The sequence below is a fragment of the Anser anser genome (genome assembly GCF_964211835.1).
Source record: "Anser anser genome assembly, chromosome: 3".
NCBI lineage: Eukaryota > Metazoa > Chordata > Aves > Anseriformes > Anatidae > Anser > Anser anser.
The window spans coordinates 90275215-90293250 of record NC_139722.1 but is presented as its reverse complement, the minus strand read 5'-3'; the positions used below and the strand labels follow the sequence as shown (position 1 = coordinate 90293250).

The 18036-nt window shown below is 36.7% G+C and overlaps 2 protein-coding genes across 2 annotated transcripts in view; one reads left to right on the top strand and one right to left on the bottom strand.

Moving 5' to 3' along the window:
- The window catches only part of DNAH8 (dynein axonemal heavy chain 8), a 137797-nt gene extending 127202 nt beyond the window's left edge, over positions 1–10595 (bottom strand). Inside the window, exons 1-5 of the mRNA XM_083831975.1 lie at positions 9111–10595; positions 5809–6088; positions 5053–5187; positions 1917–2001; positions 418–566 (exon numbers count right to left, since the gene is read on the bottom strand). Of these exons, the coding sequence (XP_083688101.1) occupies positions 418–566; positions 1917–2001; positions 5053–5187; positions 5809–6087 (648 nt within the window). The 5' untranslated portion in view covers position 6088; positions 9111–10595. The remainder of the gene's footprint in view (positions 1–417; positions 567–1916; positions 2002–5052; positions 5188–5808; positions 6089–9110) is intronic.
- Positions 10596–10705: 110 nt separating this feature from the next.
- GLO1 (glyoxalase I) lies at positions 10706–17171 on the top strand. Its single transcript, XM_083831973.1, is given in 7 exon segments — positions 10706–10874; positions 11628–11710; positions 13203–13343; positions 14085–14152; positions 15194–15283; positions 16616–16684; positions 16687–17171. Coding segments are annotated over 7 exon segments (585 nt in total). The 5' UTR covers positions 10706–10793; the 3' UTR covers positions 16740–17171.
- The last annotated feature ends 865 nt before the right edge of the window (positions 17172–18036 follow it).

Here is an 18036-nt window from a genome sequence, read left to right as displayed (position 1 = left end):
CAAAGATACATAAAAGAGAAAGGTACAAATAAACTTTTTCTCTCCTGGAATTTGCTGTATATAAAATTTTCTAGGTAAACGTGAGTCCTTATAGTTTAGAGATTTTGATCACACCTACAACGTACTTAGTGTCATTAACTTCTTCTAAAATGTTAAGGAGGAGAATGAGAAATTAATCTAAATGTTGATTTCTCATTTAACAAGAGCTCTGCAAGATACTGAATTCACAGGATATTCTGAGTACTTGCTGAATGCATCATTGTCTCCACAAAGAGGGGAGCACAGAGTGTAATACAGGTTAACATTCATAAACTGCAGTAACCAGTAACTTTATGTATGTAAGAACAATAACACAAATAAAGAAACAAGAATAGCTACTTCTTATGTTCTTAATTTTTAAAATATATGAAATAATACCTCATGTATAGTTTTTGCATTTATAGGGCTGTCATTCTTAAAGCGAACAAAAAATAAGCATAGCCCGACAAATTTGTCTGGTGTGTTGTCCACGTACAACTGCAACATTTTACTTCCTTTTACAACTCCTGGAAATGTCCGACCACATTCTGAAAATAATTTCACAGGTGTCACTATATATTATTTTTTTTAAAGTAAGGTATTGTAAACTGCTTAAAATGTAGTGAAATAAAATTCAGCAAAGAAATTATTCATTTTCTTCTTTTGTAAGAGAAGCAAAAAAATCCATGGTTGTCGTCATCCCCACAATTAAAAATCTATACCAAGCCTACAATATATGCCTCACAAAGCACTTTCAGTTTATTGTACTACACTGAAAAGGGAATTTACTCAGGTCCATCTTTCCGGGGTAATTTGCTGGTGGCTGAGATACCTTATAGGCTGATTCTCATTCACTCTATCAAAGATGTCATACCCAAGTGAAAAAACAGGGAAAAATGAGTAGGGAGGCAGTAAGGAATTAGACAGGAGTGGGATAGGAAGCAGAAATGGTAGAAGCAGCAGCGTATGGAAAACAGGCAAATGGTAGAAGAAAGTGAGGCAGTATTATAGGTCTTTAATGTCCTGTTCAAAAACATACTATATCGATACACTCAAAGAAAATTAGTTAAGATTATTCTGGCAACCTGAATTCTACTCTTTCCTCATTTTGAGTGCTCATATTTCAACTCGTGCATTATTTCAGTATCTGAATATAAGCTAATATGCAATGCTAAAAAAAAAAAAAAAGAAAAGGATTAATTCTATCATGTGACAGCCTATTAACATAAGATTCATCATGAGTTTTCAACCTTCAGGTTTATCACACATTTCTGCCAGTAGGTGAGGAATAATTGGCTGCAACAATCTTCTATATTTTTGATAAAGGTTAGCAGTAGATGAGTGTGCATAATACATCTATACAAAAGGGTGATAAGGGGATGAGATACTCTCAGTTTCTCTGTGAATATAATCCTATGCAATTTGATTGTTTCTTATAAGTAGGTAAGGGAACAGCATATTCAGAGCTTAGAAAATCATTATGCATTTTAGACATCAAATTCTAATTCTCTACTGAGCATTTGAAAATCAAACATTTTCAAACATTTATAACAAATGCAAATTCAAACAGGTTTTATGAAAGATGTTTATAATGAATTGAAGGCAAAATTCCTGGAAGAAATAGTTGCAAACAATTTAACATTTCAAAATAACTTCTCTTTTTATAGCCCTCCATTCAGGAATGGCTGAAATTGACAAAATTTTTTTTTTCTGGACAATTTCACAAAGCAAGTATTTACGATATGCATTTTCAGTCCTTACAGCAGAAGACTGCAAAATTATGAACAACTGAAAAACAGATTTTATTCTGGTTAATATTAAACACATTTAACAATAAACGGTATACAATATAGATGGTATACATCTGCCTTAATGTATTAATGTTGTTAAAAAGTTACCTATTCCTGGTACATCTCCTTCCTGATAGAAAATTTTCAATGCTTTACTTCCTCCCTTGGCAAAAAAAGAATCAAATGCTTCCAACTGTTAAATCAAAAAGTGAATACTTGTTACTCAAAATATTATTATTTTTATGTTGCTTTAAGATGTGCAGCATCATTTGGACATGCCACTGCTTAAAGTTTTGATGGCATTTAGTGTTTATACTCAAAATGTTATTAGAAGTTACAAAACAACATAATAGACCATTCAAATATTTCCTTCAATTACTGAACCTGCATACACAGGTTCCTGATAATTGTATAACAAATATTTATGATCTTGACAAGTAATGCGGAGAAACTAGAGGATATTCTGTTACTCTAAGAGATCTGCAAGTCTCAAGTATCAGCTGGAAGTAAATAGTCATGAAGACACTTAGGAACATACATAGCAGGCTTGCATGACCTGACATATCCTGCTGTTGCAACTCTACTCCCTTAAAAGTAAAAGATTCATTTGTAAAACAGAAATAATATCAGACACAAGGATTTTACCCTGGAGATACTAACTGGTCACATTTCCTCAAAAACCTTTTCATGATGACAAAGATTTTGCTGACTTCTGGAAGGACAGTTATCTCAGCTGAGGGAAACGATAGTGACCCATGATCAGCTTGCTGTACCTATCTATAAAGTGACTATTCTGAAACCCCACAGGTCTCTGGACAGCAGTTTTGATTTTGTCATGTTATACAAGGTGTTTTGGTTAGTACGAATTCAATTGCAAAGCTTTGAAGTGAAAATTGTTTGCGTACAGATTATCATTTCAAAAAACATGCCTGAAATTATAACAGAGGCTTCCAAAATCTGAATTTCCAAACTGTCCTAGGCAATCTCCTGGTGAATATGTGGTTCAGCACAGGAAACAAACAAAGCTCTAACAAAGCACTGAAAGAAGGCCTGGGGGAGATCAGAAGTTCTCAGAGCGTAGAGTAAGTCTGGGTACTGATCTGGTCAAAATCTAGCTTCTTTCACAGCCTCTGTAGTTATCTGCAAGGATGATGAAATCGCTAAGATGTGGCTTGGCATTCAAACTGTCCAACTAAAGGGCTATACCTTGGTAGTTACCACCTTCCCATAAAAAAAAAAAAAAAAAAAGTTCGATATTTAGCTAGCAAATGCATCTGGAGGTGCACACTTGTTCAAACACAAAGCACAAGCCTCTAGATATGGTGTATTTCTTAAGAAGCATGATCCCGCCCCAAAATAAGCAAATATAAAATTTGAATGAGAAGTGAGGTAGGAAAATAAGTAACACCCAAATGGACATAATTTAAATCCAGTCTTTTGAGAAGACAACACTGTGCAAAAATAAAATAAATAAAGGCAAGGCAGACCAAGAAATGTACACTGTGCTTTCACTTTGGTTAATAGGCAGTAGTTGATAACAGGGTTAGAACTGAAAAAAAAAAATGAAAAATTCCCCCTGAAATAGTTATATATATATATTATATACAAAATAAATTGATAAAGTGCTGAAAGGTCAATGAGAAAATCAGAAAAAGATTCACTACTGCAAAAAGTACTCCAACTTGAGAGCAAAAGAAAGGCGAACAGTAACTTTTGGGCTCGCATGATTTTATAAATGAGGTAAGATGTGAGCTATCCCTGTGGCTAGTGTTTCTGCAAATTAAGCTTCTGGTTCAAGTGAATGTAGTACAAACACTTGGTGTGTGAATACACCATATAGGCTGCTGTTTTAGGGATAAAACTTAATTTACGGATGTCAAAGACATGGTGTATATATATGGGAATTCACTAACGAAGTATTGCAAAAGGACAATGTTGATACTGTCCCATCAGCCTAAACTGTGTATGAAAAAACTAAATATAGAAAAATTCTAACTGTAAAAAGCTTTGAAATGGTGACAATAAGGAAAAAAAAAACAGAACAAAATAAAATACAGCAAAAAACACCATCTGTAAGTACGCAAAGGCTCTTATGTGTCTGAGTTAATCAGTGTAGAACAGCAATTTTATATGAAGTCAGGATGATCAAAAAATACATACCATTTAGCAAATGCAAAGAAAGGAAATGTTAGTTGATTGACAAAACTTAAAGCACCTCTATATTGTGTAAGCATTAGGAAAAAAAAAAAAGGACTGTTTAAAAACATTTTATGATGTATAAATACCAATAAAGAAATGATGAACAATGATTTTGATCAGGACTACATTCAGCTTGTAACTGAACAGCTGAAGTTCTAACAAGTGATATATTTGATCAAATGAGACAATATCTGGTTGAATTTTGAATGCTAAGTCAAATCTCTAACAGACAAAAAAATCATGCAATCAGAGATGGCAAGGACTGTGAGTTTACATATATTTATGTTGAATTTTGATACTCTACTAAAAGAGAAATTTAGCTGTTTGCTCCTGTTTTTTCAAGCACTTTGAAACACTGAGCTTTCACAAGCCCCACAAGTTTGGAACCTTCTCACACTACAGATTCACTTTATTCCTTCTTTTAAACATTTAAAAGTAACCAAAGCAATCATAACCGGAAGCTATTTAATGAGTTTTTTCCAAATGTAATAGCATTAATGAAACGGATTCATCCTTCCTCTCATTATTATATAACATTCTATATTTTCAAAATGTTTCTATGAAGTTGCATGTATTTTTGCAGTATTGACATTTCAGTCAAGACTTGCTTTACAAACAAAATCTATTATTTTTTCTATTAATTTAATTTATTTAATTTAATTTAATTTATTATTTAATTTTTCTATTATAGAATATAATAATGTCAGGCTGAGATGGACGAAACTTGTTGGAACTGGTGGATATGACAAGAATCTCTTGGGTCAAAATAACAGCAGTAATTATGATTTCCTTGAGGTAAGAAAGATGAAAAAGCCGCTATCAAAAACCCAGGGAATATTTGAAAATCTTCTAGGAAACTCAGCTGAATGATTTAGTCAGGTGCTCATTTTAGTCAGACTCATTTTAGATGAGTCACGTGCCTTATTAATCACATTTTCTGGTAGAAACAATCTAAATGATGAATAACATTTCATATCAAAGGGGGCAATCTGCTACGTATTTTGACTAATAACCACAATTCAACAAACATACAGAACAGACTCACCGAAGGGGAATCCAAAATCATTTCTTCCACAGTTGTTACGTCTAAACCTAGCCTGACACTGAGAACTTCAAATACGTATTTATATGAAGCATCAATTTTCGTTCTTCGATATTCCCTTGCTTCTTTGTATCGAGCCTAGAACATTAAATATATCTTTCAAACAAAAAAATACAGAAATTGATCGCAACACTAACTTGCTACTTAACTTGCAACGAATGCTGAATGCTACTGTCTTCTATTATAAGAATATATAACTACTCCATTTTTAAAGAATATGTGAATTTTCAGAGGCTAACAAGAGCAAACTACTAAGAATTATTATAAAACAAAGTCAACTCTGAGAATATGACAAGGAGAAGCAAACATGAAATATACTACAGTAGATTTCAAGATATTTGTGTGCCATATTACCCAGTGTTGGTTTTTTTTTCTACAATCAATATTTCAATTTATTATATCAATACAGATATTTAGCAACATCAAACTAAAGTATCTAGAGATGATAAATATTTGCAGGAACTAAGCAGGGTACAGCTTTGCTTCAGTGTAAATTATTCAGTTAATATCTCCTGCTTCCTTCCACTATAACTTTAAAACAAAACACTAAGAACAGACTAACTTTTTACCTGGAATAAGAAAACTGAATATAAACAGAGAAACAAAACAAAAAAAAAGAAACAATTTACTTATACTGAGTTTAATTATCTGTGAAAAGAAGCAGAAACATATTTCAAGACCTAATGTTGAATACTAAACCTGTTTTTCTTTTAAAGCTTCTTGCAAGGACAGAACTCCACTAGAGCTCCGACAAAACCTAGACAACTTTCGGCTGGCAGCAGAAAAAGTCTCTTGGGAAGGGGAAAAGGCTGCCATTTGTCGAGCAGGTCTGGCTCCAGCATCTTCTGGTGCAGCAGGCACAGGCAGACTGTCTTCCACAGTGAGATTATGCCCAGTACTCTTTGCTGCCTCAGGATGGGGCCCAGCAACTTCCCCAGTGTCTGAATTTTCATTATTACCTTCTTGTACACCTTCCATTCTGAAATATGCCAAAAAACGAGTGTTTATAACAATTCACATTTTTCAAGACGACTGTGAGGAATGGGAATGCAGGGAATAAAAGAAAGGAAAATGAGAGCATCTCAAAACTGACTTGCCAGGTATACAAACTTAATAGTCTCATCAAGTCCTCTCTGAGTTGTCAAGAGGCATTTATATATGCTTTTTGATAGTTTACAAATGTCATGCTGAAGATCATTACAGACAGGTTTTTAAAATTAATTTACCACGCAATTACATCTTGAGGAGCAAGTAGCGATATAATAATAAACTATTAATACTTTTACTGAATACCTGATTACTGAGAACTAGAAGTGGTTTAAATATAAATGTTTTATTTACATTTTAAGTTGTAAAATATACACACATACTCAGCAAATGAACTTACATAGAGACTTGTATAGACTTCCAAATCAAGTCTTAAACCATTGCTCCCATAAGCATTTACTCGCAATTTTTATACAGAATGCCTAAGTGTTTGCAGATATAATTTAAGATGGAGAGTATGGGTAGTATTTTTTCAGCAGAAGCATTTTTATTAAATAGAGACATAGTAAAACTATAAGATTTATCTTGATTTAAATTAATACAAAAAAAAAGAAAAAAAAAGATTTTTGTCATTAAAAACTTATCAAGAGAGTAATAACACCCAAGACTGCGCAGTTTTCTAATGTTGTCAGCAATGTCCTAAAAAAAACATACTGATTGGCAACCTCTTTGCACAAAGACACTTTTAAAGTTTTACACAGTACATTAAAAGTTCCTAGAGCACTGAGCACGTCAAGAAATCTTCATCACAGTGCAAGAGTCAGACTTTCTCTTAATTCTGCGACTAACCCCAGATGCCTAAGATATTAGCGGGTTAATCGTTCTTAGATAAGGATTTCCAAAACAGCCCAAAACAAAATATATTCATGGATAGCAGCTAAGCAGTTGCCTGCTATACAAAAGTGGCCCTGCCATTTGCTTCCCTTTTCTACTCCACTACCTCATAAGCCCAATAAAAGTTTGGCTTGTGAATCCCAAGCCTGTAATTCATGGCTACAAAGAAGCATCTAAATCATCTTTCCCTGTTTTCCTATTAGGAAGCATGCTCGTCTGCTTGCGTTTGCCAGCTGCCATCAGTCCCATTCGGTCAATCTTAACATTCTTAAATACACAGATAATTGTTTTGTTCAGTGCCCTCAATTCTACACATGGATTCAACAACTAGTTTTAAGGAACTGTAACCATCAGTAGAGCTCCACCTGAAGTCTTCATCTTGTGGCTAGTTTAGTCCTCTAAAAATAGCTTGTTCAGCCACATGGGGAAGTCATAATGGATAAATTTTTACAGAACCCATATTAACACCCAGGGTAACAGAGAAAAACAAAAACATGGAAACTGCCATTCTACTCAGAGTACTAATACCATGAAGATTAAAATAAATAGCACAAATTACCTAGTAGTTCATACGAGGACTTTAGACAGCCAATCACAGGTATAACTGTGTGTTAAATGCTCTTAGACACCATTGCCAGCTTTAGGAAATAGAAAATTAGGCTGACATGAAAAGTAATGATGGTTTCACATTACTAGCTCCTTATTTTTGCCCATGATCTGCAAAGTAGCCAGTGTTCTGTGGACTTTGGCAGGTAATCACCTCTTACAGAAAATATTCTCTTTCCTGAAGTAAAAGTGCTAGGAAAAAACATCTTAGGAAAAGTCACAAAAGTCATACACACACACCAAAAAACAAAACAAAACAAAACAAAAAAAACAACAAATCAAACCAAACCACCACCAACAACAAAACACACACAAAAAAAAAACTTAAAATGTAAAGTCTAAATTTATTAATAACTTTATTTTCCTCTATATTAATCTGACTTGGCTGGACATCTATAAGGTCAGCAGTGGCACTTTTGTCTTTGAAACTCAGGTGGATTGGAATAGGTTGGATGTTAATTTCTTTGCCTTTTGCAGTTGTACCATGATGTTGATACTTTACCCTAAAGTTCAAGATTAGAGAGATGGGTTCTCACAGCTTTCTTTAGAAACAAAGACTACATTGTATACCAGCATCCTCCCTTACTCTCCAAACATCTATGCACAAGTTGTCTGGTGTCCAGGCTGAGATTTTCAGATCTCAGCATGAGAAGAGCATGATCTTCAGATGAAAAGAGCATGAACTCCAGCTGACTACTTATTCTAGTTAAAACAGTAGATGTTCTTTTACATTCAAACTTTCTTTTCCTCCTCTCCAGGTGCCCTAAACCTTGTCTACAGGGCCTGTTCATGCAAAACAAATGAATAGTGAGCCTAGTTTCCTGCACCATCTTTTACGTACAGTTGAAGTATAGCATAAACCAACAAATTCATTCTTTCCACTTTTCCCTGGAACTCAAATCCAAGATTTAGTATCCTTTATTCTACATCATTCCAAACACTGGCAGTATTTTTCTCCCTCTTTCTCAAAAGTTTTGGCAAAGGGATAGCAGTCATTCTCTGGTTTTGATAGCAGCTTGAAGAATGTTATTTGAATTTTCTTCTTTTTATGCAGAAAATGTTTATGCCTCTCCTCTGAACTCTGAGATTCAGAGATGAGGCACTGCTCTGCCTCTGAAATCTAGGCAAACTTGTAGTCCCCAAGCTTCTGTTTGACAGAATCTGAAGGGGCTATCAGGAGATAGCCCCTGATCTGTATAGTGTCTTGGTTCTTGTATTTTTTCCCAAACTAGACAGCAACTACTGACCACTATTAGAGAGGGAACACAAGGGGGAAAGATCATTAGTTTGACGTAGTATGGTAGTTCTGATTTTCTTATGTTCTTAATCCTAGAGCTAAGATCCAACCCAAATGCTTGGTTCATAACAGGTTTTGCTATTAAAATAAATAAATAAATAAATGAATGAATAAATCAACATGACATACATTTTTCTGTATTTCTCAGCAAATCTGTAGAAAAATGTTGACCAATGCACTAGTTCTTTATAAAATAATAAGATGAAAATGGTGTTACCTTGTTTACCAGTAGCACCAGTCCATTGAAAAGTGATTCTCTCAGCTTCTCTCCCGACCCCTTTAGAGCGGCAACAATTTGACAGTAGGACTTAGGGAGAGGAAGAGAGAAACAAAGTCTTAATGCTGCTCCATAGCTGCCAAGGTTTCCACAGTCCTTGGGGCAACCTCACCTTGGGGACCAGCCTGAGAAGGGCAATTCTAAACCTTCCAGTTTCAGCAATCAAGTACGCTGACAGAGCCAGCCCAAGGGGCTGGGAGCAAGGATACCCGTTAGTGGGATGCCAGGAAAGCCCCACATTGCTCCAGAGGAGCACATCTGAGAAGGTGTGGGGAGGAGGTGGTGAGGGAGGGAAGGAGAAGACGCCTCCCAAGCGTAGAGGAGCAGGGATCCTGATCTCTATCTCTCTCCCGACAAGCTGAGGTACCTAAACCAGCACTTCTACTTCAGGAGAGAGAGGCAGGCAGAACCTCACCAGCCTGGCTCCAAGTATACCTCACAGCACAGGGACCAAGAGAGCGACCCCAAGGCAGCACAACCGCCCCGTCGCGGCGGGCTCCCTCCGTCCCGGTCTGCCGTTGCCAGCCTCCGTGCCGGTACTGCGCAACGCGGCGGCTTCTGTGGGGCCGGCCGTTATGGGGCCGGGCCGTTACCGGGCGCCCGTAACCGCTGCAGGCTCGGCTCGGTTCGGTTCCAGCCACCGCCGCCCTTCAGGGGCCCACAGCTGCCTCTCAGCTCTCAGGAGCTGAACCTTGCCCCTGCCCTAAGGGCCGTGGGGAGCACCAAAGGCCTCTGTGAAGGAACTTGCACAGCTTGATATCGTAAAATCAGGGATTTGTTTCATGCGCACTATGTGTACTTTCTGAACTCAAGAAACGTAACAAGATTTACACAAAATTTCTGTGCTGCCATGTGTGTTTGTTTGTTTGTTTGTTCTTCTTAATTACCACAAGTGTAAGCTTATGTTTAATATTCAGTTCAGGCAAGAAAAAGCTGTTTTTCATTCTTAGCTTTGAAAGACAGAGTATTCTTACCTTTTACACCTGAAATAACAGGTTAGCCCAAAGTGGCACTGTGTAACTCTAAAGGGTAGCAACTATTATCCAAAATGTTCCCTTAGCTTCTGTCAGTGAAGACAGAAACTGACATCTCTAGGTACTGAAATGAGTAAACCACACATTTGTAAGCTCACAGTCTAAAGGCATAAAGTCAGATTTTCAAGCCACCTTAACGTGCCATCAGTTGGAGGGATTTACAAAATAAAGCACTGTTTATTAGAGTTAAATATGTAAGCCTGTCCAGGGCCTTTTATGGTACCCTCTGCCTGCGATCCAGAGAGGGGCGCTCCTTCACAGTCATGCAGAACACCCGTGCCTCCACATTTTGGGTAATTAACCTGCCGCACGCTGCAGGTTAAATTTGACTTACATTTAAAAGCACCCGTTTATTAGTACGGGAGAAGCCACCAATCCGGCCACCCCAAAAGCGGGATTGGTGGGATTTTTTTTTTATTAATAAATAAATAGATAGATAAGCCGAGGGAAAGCCCCGCTCCCCATCCCTTCGTGGACAACCCCGTAGCACGAAGCCGAAGGCGGCTCCGCCACACCTCCGGGGCGGAGCGCTGCCTCCCCCGGGCAGCCTTCATCATCCCTTCTCCTCCCCTTCTCCCAGCTCCGTAAAATGGCGGCCCCGGCAGAGCCGTGCGGCCTCAGCGATGAGGCTGCCTATGGCGCCTGCTCCGAGCCGGATCCCAGCACCAAGGTGGGGTGGGCGCCTGGGGAGTGTGTGGGGGCGCCTCGGCGCTGTGGTAGCGGCGGCGTCGTCCCCCTTTGGAGGGTGGGGGGCGGCATGGGGCCGGGAAGGGAGAGAATTGGCGGCTGTTTTATTAGGGGAAATAAGTGGTAGTATTTAAACTTAGAATCTAAGTCTGCATGGGATATGTGTCGAAAGTATCTAACTTGCTTTTCATCCACCTAGCTGTTCAGTAGCCCTTGGTATATAAAAGTTATGCTGTGGCTTGAGAAAATACCTTTACAGACTGGTAGGCCAAAATACCGTTGTGCTTGACAGAGATTCAACAACTGTGCAATGAAATAATGAGCTCAGCAGTTTAGCTTTAATTAAGTTCTGTGTATGTATGCAGTGAGTACCAACTGCAGTGAGTATCAACTGCTCACGTACCTGCATGCAGGGCAGAGCATGTATAGTACAGCTCCATAAAAAAAAAATAATAAAAATAAGAATGCTACAAACTTTTGACATTTCTGATTTACATAGGGAATGATGCCTGCAGTTTCTTTTTCTTTTTTTCCTCCTTATACTACAAAGTTATTTTTATTTAATACAAAGGTGCATCGGTAGCATCAAGAGCAAAGATTTTATTTACATTGGATATAATACTGTATTTGTTACTTCTATACCTGCCGTTTTTAGTTTCATTATTAACTTACTTCTTTGTTAGTACATATTTGTTTCATATATAAAAATAAACTCTTTTCTCTTTTTCCCCCACAGGACTTTTTGTTTCAGCAGACAATGTTAAGAGTAAAGGATCCTAAGAAGTCACTGGATTTTTATACAAGAATTCTTGGAATGACGTGAGTGGAAGTTGTATGCTACAGTAACTTTGGTTGTTCATACTATTGTTTTGAAAAGACAAGTTTTTGTTATTTTGATGTAATTATACTAATTGGTCTAACTACATCAACAGTGCTGGCCTATCAGCTAATGCCAAGTTAGGTAGTCTGGCAATAACCAAGAATTTCCACAGCATAATTAATGCCGAAGTTGCAAATGAACTAAAATTGGTGTTGGCTAGAACTTTTTTTTTTTTTCTGAAGTAGGTCATTAATCATCAGTATACAACTTTCTTACTTTCTCTTCGGTGATCCTGCAGTTAACTGGTAACTTGTATGACAGTGCTTATAATCAGGAGTTGTTGCTATAAATCTTAAAACTTTCTGCTAGTTCTCAGAGGTGGCTGGTGACCACCTCTGGACATAAGAGACCAAGACAACACAAACTGGTGACAAGGTTCAAATTCCTTTTGGAGAAGGCTGTGAGGAGGCAGATGCCCTGCAGTAGCCTAAGGTGTTTGTGCTAAGACTCTGCACATTCTTGTCATATGAAAAGAGTTTGTTTTAAAGCAACATTCTAGTTTATTTTTAAACATCCTGAAATCAGTCCAGTCTAAGGTAAAATAAAATGCTTCTACTTCAGTGAAGAGGTGTGTGACAGAAATTAAAAAGTAATTAAATGGTAAGCTGAAAAATAAATTAGGTGTGTTTTGCATGCTTGCTTGCTCTGATCAAATTTCCGATGTAAAAATGATTTGAAATATGCCACGTTTCTAGGAATGAGGTAAAAGTAGCAGAGTCTTTTCAAAAGTTCTCTGAAGCTTACAACATTTTGTACACATCATATGAGATCACTCTTAGCAGTCTGTTATCTTGTGCAATTTTCTATAGAACAATGATGTGTGTGTATCAGATATGTCACAATAAAGCGAGTGAATCCTTGCTGTTAGCAAAGGGATAAACTTTATAAGCAGCTTTTTCTGACCTTGGGTATTTTGTAGTTGATTAAATTATCACGTCTGAAATGGCTTTTATGGTTATACCAATCTGTGGAAATAGTAAAAATATTTCATCTGTGTGTTTATTTTTTTAATTTGCTTGTGTTTGTAAACTTGGTCTGGTGCCAGCAAGTTCTATGGCATGAGTAAATTTCAAAGTAAATGGTTGTTATTCCTTGGTGATACTGTAAAGTGGATGAACATAAGGATCTTCCTGAGGAAATACATACTAGTAACAGTGGCGGCCTCAGACATAAGCCTTTGTATTGACTTTGCTATCCAGTTACTGATGGCTTGGCTTTTAAGCATCTGTTTCTTCTAGTCTTTGTAAGTTTATGATGTGTTCTGGAATGTTTCTACTTGATAGTTCAAAACATAGCTATTTTAAGATGTGGACTGCAGTCAGGCAAAAATCATGGCAGTAATTCTCCCATGGGGGAAGAATATTGATTTATTTGCAGGCTACCCGATTATCTTTTTTTAGTTGCTATTTCAAAATTTTTTTTTTCATTTAGACTGCTTCAAAAATTTGACTTTCCTACTATGAAGTTCTCACTGTTTTTCCTGGGGTACGAAGATAAAAATGATATCCCAAAAGATAAAACTGAGAGAACAGCTTGGACCTTCTCTAGAAAAGCTACGCTTGAACTGACACAGTAAGTATTAATGCGATGAGAGATGACATTTAAGTAATGGTGATTAAACAGAAGCAGATGATTGTAAGTCCTGTTGGATTGAATAAAAATGTTCTAACTACTACAGAAACATCTTCACTGTCATAAAGCTTTAAAATATGGCTGAGATCTTAGATACTTGGCAAGCTTAATCTTTCTCTTTATAGAGCTCTTTCAAACTGCTGGGTGAACACTGGTATATAAGTATGAAGTAATACTTGCTGTCTCTTTGAATATACATACTATCTGGGGAGGGATACCGTGGAATTGAGGAAAAACGATGTGGTTAGAACTTCTGGGATCCCTTGAAGCATCCCGATAGCGGGGTAACTATTGCTTCTGAAGTGTAATCTAAAGAGGTATTAAGTCAAAAAAAAAACAACTTTACATGAACAGGACAATTCTGCTAATGCTACTAATGATTTAATGATTGCACAGAAGTACAGGGAGACCTGCTCTCCTTTGTAATTGGAATGAGATAGGAGTGCCTCTCAGACTCATTCAAATGTAGAACGTGAATATTAGTGAAGGGTATGAACTTGACTGAATTAGCCCTTTGTCTGCTTTGAAGACTCCCTAGAACCTGTGATTTGGGAAAATATTGATAGTTTAATGAATGCAGCCAGCAATTGAAATTTTTTGGTTTTTAGAAGAAACAACTTCCTGAGGAAACTGAACATTTGGGACTTGTTGATTTCAATGTGTAATTATTACTTCTTACAGCAACTGGGGCACTGAAAATGATGAAAATCAGTCCTATCACAATGGTAATTCGGATCCTCGAGGATTTGGTAGGTCGTTTAGTGCATGTACTTTTTATGCTTTGTTTTATTGTGATTACATTTTTACTCTTGTGTATTGGGGAAGAATGGCATTTCAAAGGTTTTTTTTTTCAGAAAACATCTATATAACTTAAGTGCAAAAATTATGTGTATGCTGTAGGTTTTGTTCTTGTGAGAAATTGAAAATATTTTAAACTTGTGTGGATGAGAAGACTTTTTCAGTGGAAAAGAAGTAAACTTGTCTTTTACATGCTGGAAAAAGCAAGATATACTGTGAAAGATTATGAAAATAGGTAAACATGTTTCAGAGTAATGAGCCACAGTTACACTTTTTATGTCTAATCTTTTGGCAAGCAAACACATACTAATAGTAACTACTCAATGAAGTGCAATAATTGCTCATGCGTATTGGATTATGATGTTCAGACTGATTTAAATTCAGACTTCTATTTCGTAATCACTGAGCACCCCTTCTGAGCTAGAAGGAGAATTTTGTTCATCTGTAGCACTGAGGGTAGTAGTATTCATGTGGCTTGACTTTATTTTGAGCACTTGAAAGGTCACTGGCTTGTGAAATAAGGCTCATACTCAATCTAGCCACTTGACATTTAAAGCTTCTGAACTGATTTGTAAATTCAGGCCTTGCATGGTGCTACTGTTAGTCTCTACAAATACAGCATTAGTGATAAATGCCTTGTACTGTTGAAGTGAGCAAATGCAACAAAATCCTGTTACGTGGTTGCCTTCTTGAAAAGCAATGCAGATACAATAGCTTGAGTATCCTATTTCTTCCCTACTCTAGATAATATTCTCATCTAAATAACATGAGCTACTTTAAAGTTCTTATTTCAAAAGCATTGTCAAAAAGCTAATTTTCTGAAGGAGAATATTGTTAAAATTTGAAATGCTCTTCTTTCTGGAAGCAATAATTTCCTTAGGTACGTCACATCTGAAGTGAACTTTTTGCACAGGATGAAACGCTGAGCAAACTTTTTTTCAAACACCCAGCAATGCTTAGAATGTACCTGACTCTTCTTACCCATTTCACAGGGCACATTGGAATTGCTGTCCCTGATGTCAATAAAGCTTGTAAGAGGTTTGAGGAACTAGGAGTGAAATTTGTGAAGAAACCAGATGATGGTAAGACTTAATCAGGAATGCAAGTAACTTTGTTGTTCCTTGTTCTTAAAATACTGTGTCTGGTAGTTTTGCCTCCTGGAAAGCTCAATATGTCTCTGTAGTTGTCACTCCTTAGAATGTACTAGAACCAATTACCCCTGTTCCCTCTTACACAGTGGGCAAAACCGACAGTGCAGAATTACACTGTTTGTCTGTTCTTGCATGTTATTCTGTGTCTGTCTGTAGCAACCATAACTTGAATATAGATTTCTTGTTTTAAAATTTGAACTCAATATTGCTAGGATTTTAGAGTTTCAGAGCCCTAACTCGTTCAGCACCTAATAAACCTTGAGAGGGTTGATATTTGAGCTCCTTAATTCAATTCTCTATCACTTCACAGCTCTAAGAATGTAGAAGGAACTTAGACTGTGAGTGGCGTAAACTCCTGGAATCAGCTAAGCATGAGGGTAAAAAAAAGCAAAAGCTGTTTTTAACATTAAAAATTAAAATTGATGCAGCAAGTGCCAAAGAGTAGGAAGAGGCTTGGTGCTTCATATTCGCTGTTTATGGGGCAGGCTGAGAGAGTTAATGCCATTTTTTCCCTATGTTACTGAATCAAACTACTATTCTCAGAAGTTTTTCTAACTACAATAGGTTGGTTCTGTTAACAGTAAACAGGGTAATAGAGCAACTATAACTAAAATTAGGTACTTAACACTTTAAGGTAACATGTTAAGCTGTGCTATCCTGATTCACTGTTGAAGAATGATTTTGGGGACTCTGTTTTTGTGAGTAGTATTTTTTTCCAGCAGTTTAAAACTGTACTGCATTTGTCTTATCTAGTGATGCGAGTGTGTACTGTAAACCAGGTCAGGTGTGGGGAACAAACAACTGAAAAACAGTACTGTACAAAACTTCAATGTTGAGGCAGGCATGGGAAAAATGCAGGGCAGAGGAACAGAGGATTTTTTTTACTAGTAAGGATGGTTCAGGGAAATGTATCAAAACATCCCAGAGCACAAAAATGTTTTCCTGATAAATTCAGCAAAAAAAAAAATTTACATGGGCAAGGAATTCAGGAAAAGAGGAACACTTAGAGGGGCAAAAATGTTGATTTAAATCAGCAGAAGGATTTCAAGGTGACTTTAAAATACAGCTTTATTGAGTGTCAGATTGACAACATAGCACACAGATCTTATTGATTAAAAACTAATCTGGATGTTTCCAGAATTTGCTGTTTAAATTTGAACTAACACAAAAAGAAAAAAATGTGAAAGTTCTTGTATTTAAGATTTAGTCATATAGTCTTACCTTTACCTTGTTCCTTTGTTTTTGTTGTTTTCCCCCAAATAGGTAAAATGAAAGGACTTGCATTTGTTCAAGATCCTGATGGCTACTGGATTGAAATTCTGAATCCTAAACACATGGTGACTCTCACTTAGATGCACGCTTCTGGTTACCTGGAGTAAATCTGTAACGGCATTTGTGGAATTTCTCACTTAATGGAGAGGAATCAACTATGTTCAGAGTCTCCTCTAAAACTGTCCCCTGGGACTCCAATGTACTTGAATTCCCTTTTGTTTTCCTGTGATGCCCCTGCAATTTGCTTCCAACTAGGAATCTTCAACTGTCTTTTGGAAGAGCACTAATACTTACTCTGCTCTTGAACATTGATTATGTTAATATTTAACTAAACACTCTAAGATAAATTACCAGAAATTCACTTCACTTTACAGTCTTTATTTTTTTGCTTTTAGTTTAAATCTAAAAAATAAAAAAATCCTGCATTACTGCTGGTGAACTTCAGCAAGGAGAAAAAGAAACTTTAATAAATTTGTTTAATGAAGCAAAAGGATCCTGAAGGCTTCATGCCGTGTCTTGTATGCTAGAAAATAAAGTATCAAACTAACTTTTTGCTTGAGTAGTAGCATGTTTATGAAAGTCTTAATCTTACATTATGCTAAGGAAAAGACTTTGAGCACTGTTAAGCAGCCTTGCCTGGAACAAGAAACTTTGTAGATTAGTCCACCAGAAAGAATTCTGTATTTAAACTTCTGGCTGCTGACTGGGAGACAACATAAGAGGTCTCACAGTGGTCCGTCTTGTCTCTTCTAACACTAAAAGGAACTTGCTCATAGTTCTTGTTTTGATGCAAGTCTGGGGCTATAGTCTTCTTACATGCTGCATATAGTCCTGTATTAGGAGTGCAATGAAAAAGAGTACCTGAAATGGCTTCCTACAAGTAGGCATTTTGATTGCCCTCTCTAAATGAGTGGATGGTTACTGAAATTATACTTGTAAATGCTACATTTTCCTGCTATTTACATCTGTTACACAAATCATTTGACTTTACACTGTTCACCTGGTATGAGTAGTGTAAAACATGCCAAGTTTTGAAATCCTGTTAACAAAGCCAAGAAAACCCCTCTGCACTTACTGTGGTTCAAGTAGCACTTAACTCCTACTAAGTCTTCAATTGTGCAGTAGCATTGCCATTCGCTTCCAAATATAAAGCATTGATGAAAACAACAAAATAATTTTTAAAGCAGTATGACAAGTTACTTTGGTAGTTGTTGAATCCTAGATAAACCAAAACAAATAGCTTTTTGTTTATGTTTTTTTTGGGGGGGGGGAAGAAACTTGGTCATAAAAGAAGAATAATTAGGAGTACGGCAATGAAGAATATAACTGTATGACTTGATTAGCAGGATAATGGCAATGTGCAGAGTTGTTAATAACTTATTCAGTAGCTCCCTGGCCTTTAAGTTAAAAAG